A 21,500-nucleotide genomic window follows, 5' to 3' on the forward strand; every position below is an offset into this window, starting at 1 on the left:
AACCCCAAAGAAACAAATCTCTGAATTTCCTAACAAAGAATTCAAAGTGATTTTCTTGAAGCTAAATGATCTATAGGAGAATACAGATAGACAGCTAGGCAAAAGCAGGAGAAAAATGCATGAACAAAATGAGAATATCAACAAGACATAGAAACTATTAAAAAAGAACCAAGCAGAAATTATGGAACTGGAGAATAACTGAATTGAAAAATTCACTAGAAACATTCAATAGCAGACTTAATTAAGCAGAAGAAAGAACTTGAAGAAAGATCATTTGAAATTATCAAGTCAGAGGAGCAAAGTGAAAAAAAAATGAAGACAAGAGAGCCTAAGGAATTTATATGACATCATTAAGCAAATTAATATATGCATCCTGAGAGTTCCAGAGGAGAAGAGAGAAAGGGAGAACTTATATGAAGAGATAATGGCTGAAAACTACCCAAATCTAAGGAAATAAATGGACATCAAAATTCAGGAAGCTCAAAATATTCCAGATAGGATGAATCCAAAGAGGCCTACACCAAAGCACATGACAAACTGTCGAAAGTCAAAGATAGATAATCTCTTGAAAGCAGCAAGAGCAACTTATGTTTAAAGAAGCTTTCATCACATTATCAGTGGCTTTCTCAGCAGAAACCGTAGGGGCCAGAAGAGAGTAGGATGATATATTCAAAGTTCTGGAAGAAAAAGATAGTCAACCAAGAATACTATTTCTAGCAAAACTGTCCTTCAGAAATGAAAGAGAAATAAGGACTTTCACAGATAAGCAAAAGCTGAAGAGCTTATCACCACTAGACCTACCTTACACGAAATGCTAAAGTTATTCCTGCAAATTGAAACAAAAGGACATCATGGGACACCAGGGAGGTTCAGTGGGTTAAAGCCTCTGACTTCAGCTCAGGTCATGGTCTCAGGGTCCTGGAATTGAGCCCTGCATCAGGCTCTCTGCTCAGTAGGAAGCCCGCTTCCTCCTCTCTCTCTGCCTGCCTCTCTGCCTACTTGTATCTCTGTCTGTCAAATAAATAAAATCTTAAAAAAAAAAAAAAGAAACCAGACAGCAACACAAATGTATATTAAAATATAAAACTCACCAACAAAGGTAAATATATAGACAAATACAGAATTCTACAATATTGTAATAGTGGCATATAAAGCACTTTTAATTTCAGTATAGAATTTAAAAGATGGAATCATAAAAAAATAACTTTAAGACTATGTTAATGTATACATGGTATGTAAGGAGTGGTTTGTGACATCAGGTAATATAAAGTGGGAGTGGAAATATGTAAAAGACAAGGGTTTTGTATATGAATGAAGTTCTTACAAGCATGAAATAGATTGTTGTAATTATAAGATGTTTAAGTTCCAAGGAAACCACACACACACACACAAAATACCTACAGAATATACAAGGAAAGAAATGAGAAAGAAATCAAAGGTCAATACCAAAAACAAAATCAATGAAACACAAAGAAAAGCATCAAGAGTAGAAAAGAGGTCCAAAATAACTACAAGACAAACAGAAAACAATTTTTAAGGTGGTAATAGTATGTTCTTTCCTATCAGCACTAACTTCAAATGAAATGGGTAAAATTTCCCCATCAAAAGATGTAAGAGTGGCTAGCTGAATGGATTTTAAAAAAATAAGATGCATCTACAAGAGATTCACCTTAGATAAAAAGACACACATAGGCTGAAAGTGTAAAGATGGAAAACATTATTCCATGTAAATGGTAACCAAAAGAGAACAAGAGTGGCCATATGTATATCAGACAATATAGACTTTAAGTTAAAAACAGCTGTTACAAGAAACAAAGAAGGGTGTTATATAATGATAGAAGAGTCAATTCCATAACAATGAAAGATATAAAAATTATAAATACATAAGCACGTAACATCAGAGTACCCAAAAATATAAAGCAAACGTGGGACAGAATTGAAGAAAAAATAGATAGTAACACAATAATAGTGAATTCAATATACCACTTTTAATAATGGGTAGAATAATCTAACAAAATCAGTAAGGAAACAGAGGACTTGAACAACATTATAAAATAACTGGACCTACCCCCAGCAACCCCCAGTTTGTTTTGTGAGATTAAGAGTCATTTATGGTTTGGGAGAGGGGGAGGGGGCTATGGACATTGGGGAGGGTAAGTGCTATCGTGAGTGCTGTGAAGTGTGTAAACCTGGCGATTCACAGACCTGTACCCCTGGGGATAAAAATACATTATATGTTTATTAAAAAAAAAAATTTGGAAGGGGAGGCGAACCATAAGAGACTATGGACTCTGAAAAACAACCTGAGGGTTTTGAAGGGTCAGGGCTGGGAGGTTGGGGCAACAGGTGGTGGGTAATGGGGAGGGCACGTTTTGCATGGAGCACTGGGTGTTGTGCAAAAAGAATGAATACTGTTACGCTGAAAAAATAAATAAAATGGAAAAAAAAATAATAACTGGACCTAACGGACATATACAGAACACTTCACCCACCAGCAGCAGAACACATATAATACAACATACCTATTCACAGAACATTCTCCAAAATAGATCAAATGTTAGACCACACACACACAAAAAGAGCCTTAACAAATTTAAGGAACCTTAATCTACCAAGTATCTTTTCCAACAACAAGGCAATGAAACTAGAAATCAATAACATTAGAAAAATCACAAATATGTGGAAATTAAACACTCTTGACCAACCAATGAGTCAAAGAAGAAATCACAAGGAAATTAGAAAATATCTTGACACTAATGAAAAACCAAAACAAAACACTAAAACTTATGGAATGCAGCAAAAGCAATAATACAGGGAAGTTTATAACAGTAAATGGCTTACATTAAAAGGGAAGAAAGATCTGAAATCAACAATCTAATTGCATATTTTATTTTTTTTTAAAGATTTTATTTATTTATTTGACAGAGAGAGATCACAAGTAGACAGGCAGGCAGAGAGAGAGAGAGGGAAGGAGGCTCACTGCTGAGCAGAGAGCCCGATGCGGGACTCGATCCCACGACCCTGAGATCATGACCTGAGCCGAAGGCAGTGGCTTAACCCACTGAGCCACCCAGGCGCCCCTAATTGCATATTTTAAAGAATGAAAGAAATAAAAGAACTAATCCTCAAGTTAGAAGAAGGAAGAAAATAATAAATATTAGAGCAGAAATAAATGAAATAGAGAGTAGAAAAACAGTAGAAATCAAAAAAATAAAGAGGTTGTTTTTTTAAAATTAGATAATTTGACAAACCCCTAACTAGACTTGAGAATAAAAGAGAAGACTTAATTACTAAAATTAGAAATGAAAAAGAATACTTTACAACTGATGCCACAAAAATAAGAAAAAGATATGAGACTACTTCGAATAATTATATTCCAGCAAGTTGGAAAGCCTAGAAGAAATGGATAAACTTCTAGAAACATATATTCTACCAAGACTGAATCATACAGAAACAGAAAATCCAAAAAAGACCTAACAACTGAAGGAGATTGGATCAGTAACCAAAAGTTTTCCATCAAGAAGCCCAGAACCAGGTGACTTCACTGTAGAATTCTACCAAACAGTTAAAGAAGAATTAAAGCCAGTTCTTCTCGGACTCTTCCAAATATTAAAGAAGAGGGAACACTTATTCATTCATTTTTTGAGGCTATCTATCATTACCCTGAGCCAGACAATGATATGAGAAAACTACAGACCAGTATCTCTTATGAACGTAGATGTAAAAATCCTCAGCAAAAACTAGAAAACGAAATTCAACAACACATTAAAAAGATTATATACCATGAGCAAGTGAGATTTATCCCTGGGATACAAGGGTGGTTCAACATACAAAAGTCAATAAACAGAATATACTACATTAACAAAACAAAAGAACAAAAACCACATGATCATCTTAATAGATACAGAAAGAGCATTTGACAAAATTCAATGCCCTTTCCTGATAAAAACACTCACCAAATAGGAATAGAAGGGAATTACCTCAACATAATAAAAGTTATATATAAAAAGGTAAACAGATAAATTATACACAACAGTAGAAAACTGAAAGGTTTTCCTTTATTCACAAACAAGGCAGGAGTACCCACTTTCACCACTTCTATTCAATATGATACGGGAAGTTCCAGAGCTCTTAGGCGAGAAAAGCAAATAAAAGACATCCGAACTAGAAAGGAAGAAGTAAAATGATCTTTATTCACACATGACACAATCTTATATGTATAAAACCCTAAAGATTACACACATACACACATACACACACACACTGTCAGTGAAAGAATTCAGCAAAGTTGCAGAATACAAACTCAGTAATCCAAAATCAGTTGTGTTTCCAAATATTAACAATGAACAATCCAAAAGGAATTAAGAAAACAACCCCATTTCAATAGTATCAAAAAATAAAATACTCAGGGATAAATTAAACAAGGATGTAAATGACCTGTACACTGAAACTATAAAATATTGCTGAAAGAAATATCCCCTTGTTCATGAATTGGAAGACTTAATGTTGTTAATATTCATATTACCTAAAGCAGCCAAAGATTCAGTGCAACCACTATCAAAATCTCAATGATATTTTTTTCAGAAATAGAAAAACCGTTTTAAAATTCAGTGAAAAAAAAAATCAAAGGATTTTAAATAGCTAAAATAGTCTTGAGAAAAAACAAAGCTGCAGGCCTCTCATTTCCTGATTTCAAACATACTACAAAGATACATTAATCAAAATAGTGTTGTTCTGGCATAAAAGCAAACATATAGACAAATGGAACAGAATAGAAAGCCCAGATAGAAACTGCCACATATTTGGCCCCAAGAGTGCCAAAACTACACAATAGGGAACGGATAGCCTATTCAACAAATGGTGTTGGGAAAACTGGATATCCAAATGCAAAAAAAATTAAAGAGGGACCCTTAATCTTATACTCTATACCAAAATTAACTCAAAAATGCATTAAAGGCCTAAATATAAGACCTGAAGCTATAAAACTAGAAGAAAACATAAGGGGACAGCTTCATGACATTGGAATGGACAATGATATGACTGAAAAACAGCAACTAAAACAAATATAGACAAATGGGACTACATTAAATTTTTAAAATTCTGCATAGCAAGTACACAATCAACAGAATGAAAAAGCAACCTATAGAATGGAACAAAGTATCTGCACACCATATATCAAATAATGAGTTAATCTCTGGGATATAGAAGGAATTCCTACAATTCAACAACAAAAAGCAATTTAAAAGTGGGCAAAAGGCTTGAATATACAATTTTCCAAAGATCCACAAATGCCACTGCATGTGTGAATGGATGCTCAATATCACTAATTATAAGGGAAATGCAAATAAAAACTGCCACTACTTAAGGAAAAAAAAAAAAACCAAGTGTTGGTAAGGATGTGAAGAAATTGGAACCCTTGTGTACTGTTAGAGGGGTTGTAAAATGGTGCAACTACTATGGAAAACTGTAAGGAAGTTCCTCAAAAAATTAACAATAAAACTGCGACATGAGTCCTACTTCTGAGTATATATCCAAAAGAACTGAGAACAGGATCTCAAAGAGATATTTGCATATCCCTGTCCATTGCAGCATTATTCACAATAGCCTCTGCAGCCTAAATGTCCATCAACAGATGAATGAATACCTATACATAATGGACTATTAACTCAGCTCAGCCTTTGAAAAAGAAGGAAATCCTGTCACATGCTAGAACACGAATGAAACTTAAGACGTTATGCTAAATGAAATAAGCCTGTCACGAAAGACAAATTGCTACATAACTCAACTTATCTAAGGTATCTAAAATAATCAAACTCATAGAATTAGAAAACAGAATGGTAGTTGCCAGGGGCTGGACGGAGGAGGAAATGGGACATTACTGTTCCGTAGGTATAGAGTTTCAATTGCACAAGGTGAAAAACCCTTTTCTCCCAAACTTCAAACTCCTCTTGTTACATACTGGAAACCCCCTGGTGTTGTACTGGGATCTCACATTTCCCTCATCAGAACGAAATTAACCACCCTTCCCTCCAAATTGTCCCTTTATTATCTTAGTTAATGTCATTCCCACTAACCCTCATAACTAAACTTGACTCTTATCATATTTGCCTCTCCTTCCCAAAGCACAGTCAATCATAGAACCATTTATTATGGCTCTTCTAAATATTCTTTTTCCAATTCCTGTTGTTTTTAGTTAGGACCTTCTATGTCTCTAACTTTTAAGATTGTAGTAGCATACTAACTGTTCTGCCTGACTGCAGTCTCTCTTACTTGCAAACTGCAGTCTGTTTTCCTTGCAAGCTATCATCAGTCAAGTATTGCATTTTTAAATATGTATCACTTCTGTATAAAAAAATCTTGAATAGTTCATTTTCTATAGTATTAATCCTCTTCAAATCCTATCCTTAACTGAAATGACCACCCTTATGCCTTTTAGTTCATCCTCTCCACCTCCAGCCTCATTGGGTGATTCCTCATTCTCTAAAAGTACTTTCAAATCTCTATTATTTTGTTCATTCTGTTTCAGATGTTCCTCCCTTTTTCTATTGTTTAAAGCTCAATTGGCACCTCCTCTGTGGAACTTTACCATTTGTGCCATCAGAATTAGTTATTTCCTTTTTTGCATTATCATACATAGTTTTTTGTTTTAAAATGTTAAAAAAATGGGTTTTTTGTTTAAAGACATAAGCATTTACAGCTTTGTTTTACTTTTTCCTTAAAACACTGTGTGACTGAGAAATAGGAATCTCATCTTACCTACCTCAGCATTACTCCCTAGTGTTTAATAAAGTGTCTTACATAGGGAGAGTATTCAATTTATTTTTAGTAAATGAAGTTGAAGGAAAGAAAGTCCCCCTAGTGTGATACAGGAGAAAGCACACCAGGAAAATCTGGACATCTGGTCTTTTCATTTTGAACTATCTATTTAGACATTAATGTTGAGCTAATTTTTCACCTTTCTATGGTAGAACTTGTTGTCTGCAAGAAATCTTTGTATGTGTCACTCTTATTGCATGGAACACTGGATGTTGTATGCAAACAATGAATCATGAAACACCACAGCAAAAACTAATGATGAACTGTATGGTTACTAATATAACACAATTTTTTAAAAAAACTTCAAAATGTTGGCTCACATGATAAATTATGTAAACGGTTTCGAGTTGGCTTACATAATAAGGTGCAGTCTCCAAAGCCTAGCATTTAAGGGCTTTTATGGTCTGGTTTTAGTTACTTTTCTAACCTCAGCTCCCTCTGATCCCCATTAGGAACCCAGCACTCTACCAATATCCATCGCTACATTGTTTCCTAATCATATTGTGTCCAGTCTCACCTTGGCTGCTGTATCACTTAATCCTGGCAGGAGTCAAATGCCACATTCAAACAGGATAATGGAGAATTTAATAAAGGAACTAGTTACAACAGAGTAGCTAGGGTTAAGGAAAAGCAAGATAAGTTGAAGAACTTTTGGGGCTCCCAACAGCAGGAAACTATTCCTGCCTTTAAGCCTCAAGGATCCAGGGAAGGGAATAATTGTCTAAAATAAGTCTGTTAGAGAGGACTGAGTCACAGACCTAACTGTTTTATTAAAGGAACATAACCACTGCCAAACAGCACTCAAGCAGAAGTCACAGGTATAAGGATTCTATTGGTTCTACCATAAAGGCTAGCCCTTTGGGGCACATAGCAGGGTAGAATAAAGTGGGGAGGAATATGGGAGAGCAAAAGCAGCTGCTTTATTCAAACTGTTCTTTACACATGGATTTAAATCTGTCTCAGATGATAACTCTATTAAAAATAATATTAATGCAAATATCTAACTTTTTTTAGGGGAGAGGAAGAAGGCGAGGGAGAGGGGAAATCTTAAGCAGATTTCACACCAGCATGGAGTGATCTTACAGTCTCACAATCCTGAGTTCATGACCTGAGCCAAAATCAAGAATAGGATGCTTAACTGAGTAAGCCACTCAGGCACCCTGAATGCAAATATCTAATATTTATGAAGAGCTTACTATACACCAAGCATTGTAGCTTGGTGTACACTGTACACCAAGTGTACGCTGTACACTGTACACCTCCACCCATGGAGGAGGGGTGCAGTTTGAGGAGGAGGAAGGGAATAAGGGAAATAAGAGGCTGAAAAAGTTACCAAATTATGAGCTCCAGTTGGCCATATAGTTTTTGAATATGAACCTCCTAATTGCTATGCTAATGCATTTGGATTTTATTGTAAAGGTCAGTAGAGGAATTTGAATGTGGAATGACAAGATCAAATTTACAATTTTGAAATAACATTTACTATGATGTGAGGAATGGATTGATTCCAGGTGAGATCAGAAGCAGGAATCTGATGAGAGCTTGAATTAAAGCTGGAGCAATAGAAATAGAAAAATAATACAGTATTTTTTTTCTAATATTAAGGAATCACAATTCTCTAAATGGTGTTGTTTTTCATATTATTAGAGAAGAGTAAGTAAGGCAAATGCAGCTTTTATGAGCTGGTAAAACTCCTCTAACTACAAAAATGACTTTGAACTTCTCTGGGTTCTTTTCCCCAGGGCATTATAGAGACTAGTTAGATAATGCTTAAAAGGGCTTTAAAAGATATTGTTAGATTCCACTTTTAGAAGTATAATAGCTTATGATTTCTAAAGAAAAATTACTTTTTCTCTACCATTGTCTAAAGAATGTTTAGAACAAGGACCTACTGAAGAAAACAATTCTAATTTTTCATTTTAATGCTAGTGGCACTTATGAAGACATTCCAAATAGAAGCTAACAAAAATATATTTAAGTTTATATATGTGTGTGTGTACATACGTATATGTATGTACATACATACATATGTACATACATACACTTATATTAATGGCTCTGAAATTATATCCTGACAACCTCTTTGGGGAATAAGAAAATTCTCAGCTTTTTGGCTATTTAGGTTTAAAAAGGTGGTCCTAGCATCCTAACAAAGCAAGCTGAAGTTCAGAGACCCAAAAAGGGCACAAAACCAGAAATCAACAGCAGGACAAGAATGAACCAAAGGATTTCAGAATAGATAATATATTTGTTTGTATTCATGAACCAGAATGATGGCAAAGCAGAGGGTAGATACCAATAGTGTAAGCAAAGAGGAGAAAGATCTGATGAAAAAAGTTGTTGAAAGGCGAAAAAGGGAAAGATTGTATCTGAAAGAGGAAGATTATGTCGAAAGCCGGTCTTTTGGCATAGTAGCTGTAAATAGTACCCACACTTTTTAATCTATATACAGCACTAGTGCTCCTAGTAAGGGTAAGAACCCAAGGATCAAGGTTTGAGGACTTCCTCAAGAGTCCTCCGTTCTTAGGAACACCTTAGTGAAGTCCAGTCCTATAAAGACAGTCATGAAAAATTACTGTAGATCATCTACAGCCACCTCAACTCAAAAGACTTTGCTTGCCTTTGTTGGGTGTGTTAGCACTTGACTCCTACTTACTTACTAATTTTATCCTTAGGGCACCTGGGTGGCTCAGTCAGTTAAGCATCTGCCTTCCGTTCAGGTCATGATTGGGCTCCCTGCTCAGCAGGGGGTCTGCTTGTCCCTCTCCTCAGCCTGCCCTCTTCTCGTCCATGCACATGCATGCACTCTCTCAAATAAATAAATAAAATCTTTTCTCAAAAATTAAAATAATATCACAGACCTGTGCCCCTGAAACAAATAATACATTGTGTGTTAATTTAAAAAATGAAAATACTAATTTTATTTTTTAGTATTGCTTTAGCCAGTCTATTTTATCATTATATCTTCTAATATCATTTTTTCACTTCATCTCTTTTTACCTTGTACTCTCAGCTAATTTTATCTATTTACTTTTAATATTATATATTTAGCTGACTTGTATGTGACTAATTGAAAATAAAAGTGGAAGGAAGATAGCTATAAAGACAGTTCACACCTGACCATGGGAAATAAATTACTTTTTCCTCCCTTGGTCTTATAATTTTTCTATAGATAAACCTCTTGATCTAAAGATAACCTATAAGGATTTACTTACAGTGTTACTTACCTAAAGTGTCAATAAATGATTATTTAATTATTTATTATTTATATTAATAAATATATTTTATGCAATTTATATTAATATTAATCAAGTTATTTTATTAATTGCTTTATTATTTATGATTTTGTGTTAATTATTCATTAAATTATTTATGACTTATTAAATTAGTTCTTAATAATTATATTTAATTTCTAATTTATTGAATCATTTATTGAAATTATTTATTATTAAATAATTTATTATTAAGGCAGCACATACATCAAACCCAAAGCTAATTTTCCATTTCCTTGACTGCTTGACCACAGCTAAAATATTTTTTATTCTCTTTATTCATTTCCCTACTGCATTGGCCCTCTTACCACTTTTAAACAAAATGATAAAGAAAAACCTAGTTTCAATTTATTGTTAATAAATGTTTGGAATTATTTTTAAATATAGACTATTCTAGTAAAAAAGAACATTGAAGTTATTGACCAGAATAATGTTTAAAATTTTATGTAATGTTTACCTCTCAGCTCATCTTTGTCATGCTGCATATTCTAGAGTGATTAAAATCAAGTATTTAAGACCTTAGTCAACAAAAATTTTCTATGTGGCCACTGTGTGCATAGCATCCTTGGGCTTTGACATTTTTCCTTTCTCAAAGAGCTGAAAATCTAATTAAGAAAATAAACACATATATAAATAAGTATTATTGCTGTAAGATATGTAGTTAATATAGTATATAATGAGAATCCTAGGATAGAGTAGTTCATAGTGCCTCAGTGCAGAAAACAGAAAGAAAAGGAATGGGCATATATTGCATCATAAAGGAGAGATTATTGAAAGAAATTTTTTTGTTTTCTATATTATTATTTATTATTATTATTATTATAATTTCAAACTTCAGAAAGGTTGCAAGAATAGTACAAAGAACTCTTGTATATCTTTCATCAGATTCCCTCAAATGTTAGCATTTTGCCACAATTGCTTTACCATTTCTCTCTGTATATTAATACACATATTTTCTGGAATTGCTTGTGGGTAAATTGCAGACATGTTGCCTTTTTATCCCTAAGTACTTCAAATGTGTATTTCCTTTATTTTAAAAAAAGAGAAAAGAAAGGAAAAAATATTCTCTTACATAACCATGATACAATTATCAAAATCAGGAAATGAACCTTGCCATAATACTGTTATACAATCTTATTCAAATTACATTTTGTCAATTTTTCTAATAATGTTCTTGATAGCAAAAGAATAAAACATTTTCTCCTTCTGATCTGAGATCCAATCCAGAATCATGCATTACTTTTACCAACCATGTGCCTTTAGGCTCCTTTATCTGGAGCAACGCCTCAATTTTTTTTTTTTTTTTGGTCTTTCATGACCTTAACATTTTTCAAGAGCACAAGTCAGTTACTTTATAGAATATTCCTCAATTTTAGACTTTTCTGATATTTCCTGACGGTTTCATTCAGGTTATGCATTTTTGTTAGAAATACTTTATATGTGATGTTGTATTCTTCACACATCATATAAAGAGATTCATGATGTCATTTTATCCTATTACTGGTGATATTAATTACTGGTGATATTAACTTTGGTCACTTGGTTAAGATGCTGTCTTCCAGGTTTCTCCACTCTAAAATTACTACTTTACTTTGTAGTTAGTAGGAATCTTATGGGGCTATATAGTGAAACTATATAAATATGTGTTTTTCTTCAGATTTTCACCTTCTAGTTTTACAATCCATTGATGATTTTTGCCTGAACCAATTCTTGTTATGGTAGTTGCCAAGTGATGACTTTATAATTCCAACATTTCTTCATTTATCAGTTGGCATTCTGTTGTAAGGAAGAATTTTATGTAATTATTTCTTTATTTATATTAATGTATATTCATTGATTCTTACTTTTATTTTATTAAATGGATTCTATTATCTCTACTATCCTAATTTACTTTGGTGCTTAAATTGCCCCAGGCCAAACAGTCTCTTCAAGTTGACTCCAAGATCCTTTTGACATATTGCATCATTATTTGATTATTTCCTTACTAAAGAAAGTTGTGAAGGAAGAATAATAATTTCTTAAGAGGATAAAAGAAAATTCACTCTAGGCAAAGCAAACATCATATGCTAAGTCAGGGAAATATGAAATAGTATGGTATATTCTAATATCTACAGTATCATCAATTTTCTAATGGAGTAGTGAGTGAGGCTGAAAAGGAAGCAAAGAAGTGTTTTATATACTATTCAAAGGAATTTGATTTTATCCCATGAGTAGTGAACCATGCATATCAATTATAGTGCAAATGTTTTGTGACAGTGACCTGTTTTATAATCTTGATTATAAAATTATAATCTTGATGCACAAAGCCCAAGAGTACTTTCCTTTATTATTTCTTATAATGCCCTAGAAAATAACACAGTCCCTTCAGCCATGTTTTCTTGGTCTTGTCAGAAATGCTCATAGCATTTTTATCTTAGGATAAACAAGTAGAAAAACATTTAAGACTATTAAATTGAAAACAATATGAGAAAGTAGTTTCAGATACACAAACTGCCATATCATCCCAAGTCTATAAACTCTATGATTGCCAGTGTTTTCTTAGGCTTTGAACTTGATTTATCTTAGTTTAAAAGATATATATGAAAGAGTAAATGCTTATATATCTGAACCACACATCCTTTGAATTACCAAAGATCCTAGCTATTTAACCTGCGCAAACTATCATTTTCACTCTTTGTTTCATAGGAAAGCTATCCATTATTTTAGGTGGTTTGCTGCTCTCAAAGATTCAGAAAGTAGAAATATAAGGAATCCAAGCTGCAAATAGTATGATAAAGAAAGGCAGTGTTATTAATATGACAGAAGAAGCCTCTTCCTTGAGATTTTCTGTATATCCGAAGAATTAATAATTATTTACACTTTAGGCAGTTTGGTTGTTTTGAGGATTTTAATTTAATCAAGAAGAACCTGCACAAATATCTTGTTTCTATCATATTCTGTTATATCATTTGAAAGCATCTTTTCTTTAACTTCTAATTTAAAGAGTGGATTTTCAAGCTAAAATGAAACATTGTATATTTAAAAATTATCAGATTGAAAAGGATGCATTTGAATTGAGAAAAATAATTTCATTGGTATAAATCTCATTTCATGATGACCATTACATAAAAAAAGGTTACTGCTATATGACAAAGATCCTTAGTTACTCTACTCAGTAGAAAGGAATCCATATGTACCTTCTGTGCCCCTTTGAAGGCCTTATACATCACAGATACTGTCATTAGTATTTAAACATATCCTTCATAATGTCAGTCCTGATTGAATCCATACTGTTTTTATACTGACTTCTTATATAGTCTTTTTAGTGGTTATAACTGCTGCATGGAAGATAGAAAACCTCGGTAAAATTTTGAGTACTTGACCTGCAAAGATTCCAAGCTCATGTATAGTCAACCCCACATCTGAACTTATGCACCAGAAAATATAAAAGTGACAAGTTAAGTTTTATTTATAGAAACCTGGATTTGTTAGAGAAACCTCCTGGTCACCAATCTGTGGCTAATTTAGAATTGCTTTAATCCTTTAAATTTACTTGAGAAAATTAAACCCATTGCAGAAGAATGCTATCAATTTAGATGTTCTAATAATTCAGACCTGTTCTTCTTTGCTCAGTTTGGATATCTACTAGTGGAGGGGATGTCTAGACTTGCTTTCACCATCCTCACCCTACTTCCATATAAAAATTCCATATCCTACAGCACTTTGTAGTTTATTTTTGTCAAAGTAGCTACCCTGCCTACAAATTATCAGTGATAGCCATATATCACCAACTAACTTTACTATTATAAGTTAAAGTAAATATTCCCTTGAACAGTATAATCTATATAGGACACATATTTTCACATGTTAGTTTTATAGTGAACATGAGTTGAATGGAGCTAATACTCTCACAGATTCTCTTTGTGACCATTTGTATTTATTTGTAAGGTAGCTATCAGAATGTATCTGTGGCCATGAAATCATCTTTGCTTTATAGGGAAAAACTATCCAAATTTTCTCTCAATTTTTGGATTTATTTTTTATTTTTTTATCCAAAAACCGAACTCCCTTTTATTATAACCTTCTTATTTTAAAAAAATTATTCTTTCCTACCTTTCTACTTCTATCAAACTGGATTTTATGGCCCATTCAGTAAAATTTGGCTGCTAGGCTATAATCCGTCACGCCTTCAAGACATAAGAGTACATACTTTTTTTTTTCCTTTTCCATTAGATTTCTATGGTGGGTTCAGAATCAACAAGAGGATTGGGGTGTAGAGAAAAACAATTCTTGATCCTTTTTCCTATCTGAATGAGTTCTCTAATGCCCAAGTCAAATAAAAGTGCGTTGGGATTATAACCTGTAAAATAAATGTCAGAGATAACTATTCTTAAATTTCCCAAAGCTTTTGCTTTGAAGCTTCTTACAAATAACTACTGTCAACATCAGAAAATAGTTGAAATCATGTTTCTTTAAAAAATGGAAACCAAAAATTTAGTAAGATATAGGGTTTACCTTCAAGGAGTTTACAATTGACTAACATAGGTAAGATAAATATTTAAATGTCTATAACATAACACAGAAGTGGTAGGTGCCCTAAAATGTATATATAAATAAGGTGCAAAATTATTTTTAAAGATTTTTGGGAAAGATTTTTCCAGGCTAGTAGATATCCACACAGTAATTTCCAATTAGAGAGAAAACCAGCAGTCTCTATAGTTAGAGAACGATCATCAGGTGGTTTAATACCTAGCTGCTCTTATTTTTTTATTTACTTTCTGCTGAGCTATAATGTTCTTCATGGCAGGGTGTATCTCACTCTGTATCCCAATTCCCTAACCATAACTGGCTCATAAAATCCATTCAATAAATAGCTGTCGAATAGACGTGTCACTGATAAACTAGTTTTCTAATAAGAAAATTTTATTACAAAGCAATTCAACAAATAAACTGTTCAGTTAAAAAGTATAATTTTCTCCTCAGAAACTAAACACTTTAAAAAGATAGCTTTTATAAGGTTATACACAATTTGGGCACCATAAAGAAAGTAAAACATATTTTAGAAAATATCATATCTGAGACCAATAAACCTGAAAAAAAAAAAAAAAAGAAAAGAGCAGAAGCACCTATCTCTATCATTTTCTCCAATTACACTTGTTGTGACAATACGTCTTCATGATATTTAATGACCAAGTTGGGACTTCAGTAAAAGCAAGAAATAAATTTATGTTTCAAATTATAAGTAAATGATATACATGATCCTTTATAAGTGTCCACTTACTTAAATTTTGAGTAGAAATACTATTCATGTTGCACTAAATCTCTAAGGCCCTTCAAGCTTTGAAAATTTCGTAATTTTCTGATTGCCCATGGGAAGGAAATGTCCTAAGTATAACATCTTTATATGTCTTTTTCTTTGAATACTTAAAACAATATCACTCACCTTAAATGGAAACTCTTTGAGGTGGTACCTTTAAGTTAATTAAGTGAATATGTCTGAAGCAACTGCTGGGTTTGGGTTAGAGATATTAAACTTAATAAATTGCAATGACCAGGAACTTACAGACTACTGAGGAATATATATAATCATGATAAAGTGGATTACAGAAATAGGAACTTAATTGTCTTGCATAGCAAAAGCCTGGTGACAGGCAGTCCAGGGATTGTGCAGCAGCTCAATATTGTCAGCAGAGACTCAGGCTCTCTTTTCTTCTCAGATGTCCATACTTACTGTGTGGGTTTCCACCCTCATGGTTAAAAAATGGCTACAGCACCTCCCAGTATCTACCCGTGTCCCAAGCAGAAAGAAGAAAGGGCAAAAGCTTTCTTCTCTTAAAGCTTTATCTCTTTTTCTTTTTATTCACCATAGGGGCCTGCCTCCCCGCCCCCTCCCACCCCCCCCCTCCCCGGGACTTCTTCCAACATCTTACTGACCAGAACTGTATCATATGACCACACTCAACTGCAGAGTGGCTAGGGAAGAATGGAGCTGTGAATAGCAGACAGGATAGCAAAGCAGCTGTGTTTGCAGTTACTCCTTTTCTGTTTACCCTCAGGCTATAAAGAAAAGAAAAGGCCAAGTTATTTATGCATGAAAATATAGTGATCTAAGAAGTCCTTTCTGTCATTAAATGATTCATTAACTTAACAAATATTTATTTTTATTGCTTATTATGTGCCAAATACTATTCTAGATACTGGAGATAACAGTGAACAAAAAAGACAATGGAGCTTACATTCTAAAGGGGAAGGCTATAATATAATATAATATAAATATTTATAATATAAATATAATATAAGGCTATAATATAATATAATATATACATATTATATATACATATATTAATATATATGTATAATATAAATTATAAGCATGTGGAAATGAATATCCATATACATGTGTGTATGTATTTATATATCCAGAGAAAGGATAAAAATAATAGAGAATAATGGTGGGTAATAATCTAGATAGGATATTTAACAATGTCCTCTCTGATGAGATGATATTTTAGCAATGACCTGAAAGATGGATGGAACCATAGTATCTGGGGAAAGATGTCAAAGTGGACAAAATACCGAGTACAAAGACCCTGAGGAGGGATTATTTGGCATGCCCAAGGACAAGCAAGAAAACAGTGTGGTTAGAGCACAATGATCAAGAGTGGAAATGATAGATGATGAGGATAGTAGGGGCCATAATATGTTGGACTTTGTGCCATAGCAAATATTTTATTCTGAGTGAGATGGAAAGTCATTGGAGAGTAATGAGCAAAGATTAGCTCAATCCAGTTTAAAATTTAAAAGGATCACTATAACTACTGTGGAGAGTAAATTATAGTGGAACAAGGACAGTAGCAGGGAGAGCAGTTAGGAGGCTATTCAGTTTCCCAGGAAATAAATCATGGATCCAACTATTGTGGTAATTGTGGAGGTGGTAAGTAATGGTCAGATTCTAGAGCCATTTCAAAGGTAGCTTAGATATGGTTCTGACAAAAAGAGAAGAATCAAGGATGTTTCCAAGATTTTGGATTAATAACTGGAAGAATCAGGTTGCTATTTTCTGAGATAGAAATTGCAAGAGAATAAAACATCGTAAGGGCAAGATAGAAGGGCAGGGGGAATCAAGAGTTTGACTTTGAACATGTTAAGTCTCAATTACCTGTTGCACATCCAAGTGCATGTTGGATGATTTATAAGTTTGGAGATGCACATTATTGTCTACCAGCTGTTTAAAAGACATAAAAATCTAGAGTTGAAGATACAGGTTGGGATTGGAGATATAAATTAGGAGTTTTAGTGTTTGGGTAATATTAATGCCATGAAGGAGAGTGAATAAGGAGTGAATAGCTAAATAATCTTTTCCTGTGACTTTTCTAAAAAAAGAAAATTTCCTATGAAATCCTAAATAAATTCAAGTTTGAGTATTTAATTTTACTAGCTAGCTCATTAGGTGTTCAATGTTTAGTATGTGGTTAAGGACATAAACTCTGAAGTCACACTACCCTAGTTTGAGTCCTATCTCTACTGTTACTAGCTTTGTGATTTAGGCCAGGATATATAAACCCCTTTTTCCTCATCTGTAAATAAGGATAATAATAATGCCTCCCCATAAGGTTGTTGTCAAAATTAATTGGAACAGTGCCACAATGCACAGTAAGTACCCAAAAGAATTATCTAATAACATGATTAAATTTCACCAAGTTTTGACACATAATGTAACACTGCTGATTTAATTTAATGTGCCACCAAAGCAGGCTATATTTTGGAAGGAAAAGAAAATTTCTTACCTTATAATATTCATTTACAGACATATAAAAATGAGAATTAATGACATTTATAAGACATTCCCACTCTGTAATCACTGTTTCAGCATCATAGTCTTAGTTAATTATCTTCCTGTTTAGGTCACAGTGCTGTTGATATCACCAAGGTGGCTAGAAGACACCGCATGTCTCCTTTTCCTCTAACGTCTATGGACAAAGCCTTCATCACAGTCCTGGAGATGACTCCGGTGCTTGGGACAGAAATCATCAACTACCGAGGTACTATTATATTTGCCGATTGCCTTTTCTTTTCATTTTTTTTCCAAGTAAGATTCATAATAATATAAATACATGGCTTTCCTGAAGGAGAAAGGTTATTAACCATTGTCATAATTACTATATAATTCCTTTTGCTTTATTTCTACTCAACTGTAAGATCAGTCTTAATGGTATTAGAGAGTAAAGCACCTATAAAGCTTCCTCTTCATTAAAAAAAAAAAGAAAGAAAGAAGGAAAATAATTAACTGTGTTTACCCTGTCTGTCGAAATACCAATACTCTAAACTAAAGAAAGGATTATCAGGTGCGCCTGGGTGGCACAGTCGGTTGGGTGTTCAATCCTTGGTTTCAGCTCAGGTCATGATCTCAGGGTCATAAGATCAAGCCCTGTCTCAGGCTCTATGCTCAGCATGGAGTCTGCTTGAGATTCTCTCATCCATGCCCCCTCCTGCTTATGCTCTCTCTCTCTGTCAAATAAATAAATAGGGGCACCTGGGTGACTCAGTCAGTTAAGTGTCCTACTCTTGGTTTCTGCTAAGGTCATAATCTCAGGGTCCTGGAGTCCAGCCCCACATAGGGCTCCATGGTCAGTGAGGAGTCTGCTTGAGGATTCTTTCTCCCTCTGCCCCTACCCACACTCTTCTCTGTCTCTCAAATAAATCAATAAATCATTTTTATAAAAAAGGACTTCAAATAAATAAATCTTAAAAACAAAAGAAAGGATTATCAGTCCTGAGTGAGGAAAGTAGTTAACTCTATGTCTGCCTGCTGTCCTTTTTTTCAGAAATGAGAGATAATATGTCTTGTAACCATGTTTTCCTTTGTGGAAAACATCTTTTTAAATGTAAAATGTAAAAACCATATTAATTTATCCATTGATCCCTGAGCAACCAATCTGACCTTAGTTTTTCTGCTTCATCCATCTCGTTTTCAATGAGAAGCTTCCAAGTGTTTGAATTCCTTCCAAATTTTTTTTTTGTGATTGAGTTCTAGTTTAAAGGATTGTTGTCTGAGAATATGCAGGGGATAATCTCAGTCTTTTGGTAGAGGTTGAGACCTGATTTGTGACCCAGTGCGTGGTCTCTTCTGGAGAAAGTTCCATGTATGTTTGAGAAGAATGAGTATTCTGTTGTTTTAGGGTGGAATTTTCTGTATATATGTATGCAGTCCCTCTGGTCCAGTGTGTCATTCAAAGCTATTGTTTCTTTGTTGATCTTCTGCTTAGATGATCTGTCTATTGCTGAGAGTGGAGTCTTGAGGTCTCCTACAATTAAAGTATTATTGTCGATCTGATTCTTCATTTTGGTGAACAACTGGCTGATGTAGTTGGCTGCTCCCATGTTGGGGACATAGATATTTACAATTGTTAGATTTTCTTGTTGTTAAACCTTTAAGTATGATATGGTGTCCCTCTGGATTACTTATTACAATCTTGATATAAATTCTAATTTTCTGATATAAGAATTGCTACCCTAGCTTTCTTTTTAGGTCCATTGGCAAGATAAATGGCTCTCCATCCCCTTACTTTCAGTCCAGCAGTGTATTTAGGTTCAAAATTAGTCTCTTCTAGACAGCATGTAGATGGCTCCTGTCTTTGTATCCAATCTGCAGCTCTGTGCCTTTTCATGGGAGCATTTAGGTCATTCATGTTGAGAGTTACTACTGAAAGACAGGTATATATTGCCATCCTATTGTCCTAGAAACGCTTCCTGTTTCTATGGATTGTCTCTGTAAATTTCTGGGCTATATTACTCTTGGCGTCTTTCTTCTTTTATAGAGCCCCCCTTAGTATTTATTGCAGGGCTGGCCTGGTGGTTACATATGCTTTTAGTTTCTGCCAATCCTGGAAGCTCTTTATCTCTCCACCCATTTTGAATGATAGCTTTGCTGAATAAAGTACTCTTGGGTGCATGTTCTTCTCATTTAGTATGCTGAATATGCACATAAGCTCTTAGGTTAATAGCATGTGGAGACCAGCCTGTGGAAAGACAATGGAAAGGTAGTGTCCTCCTGTGTTTTCAGTTTTTAATCAACCATTTTCTTTTCTAAAAATTCAACATAGAAGTTTTAGTGCAATTTGAATAAAATATAGTTTCTTAATTGTTTTTGTTATGCAGATAAACACAAAAGGATTGATTTTACAAATAAAAGACTTTATTCATGATCATAAAATATTCAAACTTCAATGACCATTAGAGAGCATCTACACAAACACCATAATTTTTCTGCAAGGAAACCCAAACTTACAGAAACAGCAGAATAATCTCAAGACTTACATTCTTTGATGATAATACTTTTCTTTCAGTATTAAAATACAAAAATAATGGTAGAAAACATAACAAATTATGTTAAAAGAGCTATGGGGACCTGGCTGGCCCAGTTGGGGGAACATGTGACTCTGACCTCAGGTTTATAAGTTTGAGCCCCATGTGGGGTGTAGAGATGAGGTAAATAAATAAAACTTTAAAAAAAAAAAGTCAAAAACTCATGAAATATTAAATACCCAATTCTGGCTCTTTGGTCCCCAACCTTACTTAGACAAAAGTTGTTTTTATATAGTTATACATCTTTGACTTTTCTTCTAGGTATGTGTATGTCATTAGGCTGGAACCTTTTCTTTCACTTTTGTTTTACCCCTCATTAAAGGAAATAAAGATTTAAAAATTGGAGTGGGGAATTATTCAGCAATTAACTATGTGATTTCAGAAAATAATGATAATGAAATAGGTTTCTTTATATTATTAAAAGCAAAATATTCAGATATTTTTATATCAACACCAAGACATTTTCAGAAAATATGAATATAAACTTAAGTTGGAAAAAAGTTTAAGTAATACTTTACTTATTATAAAAATAAGTTAACCATCTCTGGCTTGTGATAATTTCAGGGTAGTTTCCCTTAATATCAGTCCCTTGGATGATCTTACTGTGTATGCCAAAGTCACATTTAGATAGAAATCTCAGTTCTTCTAAGGAAAAAACAGAATTGAAAATGGCTATTTTTATTTTTCTTTTAGGAAAAAAAAATGATGTGAGATGGATTCTTTTTTCCCTTCATGTGCTTGTTCCCCCCATTGTTCATTAAATCAGTTGCCACTCATAAGTAAGCAAACTCTTCAAGAATGGTTAACTTCCTTGTCAAGTGTTTCCACCCGTATAGAGGTTTGCATTCAGCCTTTGAGTTGGATCAAACTCAATTTTTAAGGCAAAAGGGTATTATAATTAAAGCTTCCAAGCTCTTTAGTTAGGTATTTAAAAGACAATACCATATATAAAAACGTATTCAGTTTGTTCAACAAATATTTAGTAAACACCTACTGAATGTCAGGTACTATGTTGGGTCCCACATATAAAAGATGAATAAAATGAAACTGTCGCCCCATGAATCTCAC

At 33.6% G+C, this 21,500-nt stretch overlaps 1 protein-coding gene across 12 annotated transcripts in view; it reads left to right on the forward strand.

Annotated features, from left to right (window-relative positions):
- GPHN (gephyrin) overlaps positions 1 to 21,500 on the forward strand; it is a 650,480-nt gene that overhangs the window by 516,545 nt on the left and 112,435 nt on the right. For all 12 annotated transcript variants that reach the window (XM_046008589.1, XM_046008590.1, XM_046008593.1 and 9 more), the window contains one exon: positions 17,972 to 18,109. In XM_046008589.1, the coding sequence (XP_045864545.1) occupies positions 17,972 to 18,109 (138 nt within the window). The remainder of the gene's footprint in view (positions 1 to 17,971; positions 18,110 to 21,500) is intronic.

The sequence above is a fragment of the Meles meles genome, chromosome 6 (assembly GCF_922984935.1).
Source record: "Meles meles chromosome 6, mMelMel3.1 paternal haplotype, whole genome shotgun sequence".
In the NCBI taxonomy this organism is placed as follows: Eukaryota; Metazoa; Chordata; class Mammalia; order Carnivora; family Mustelidae; genus Meles; species Meles meles.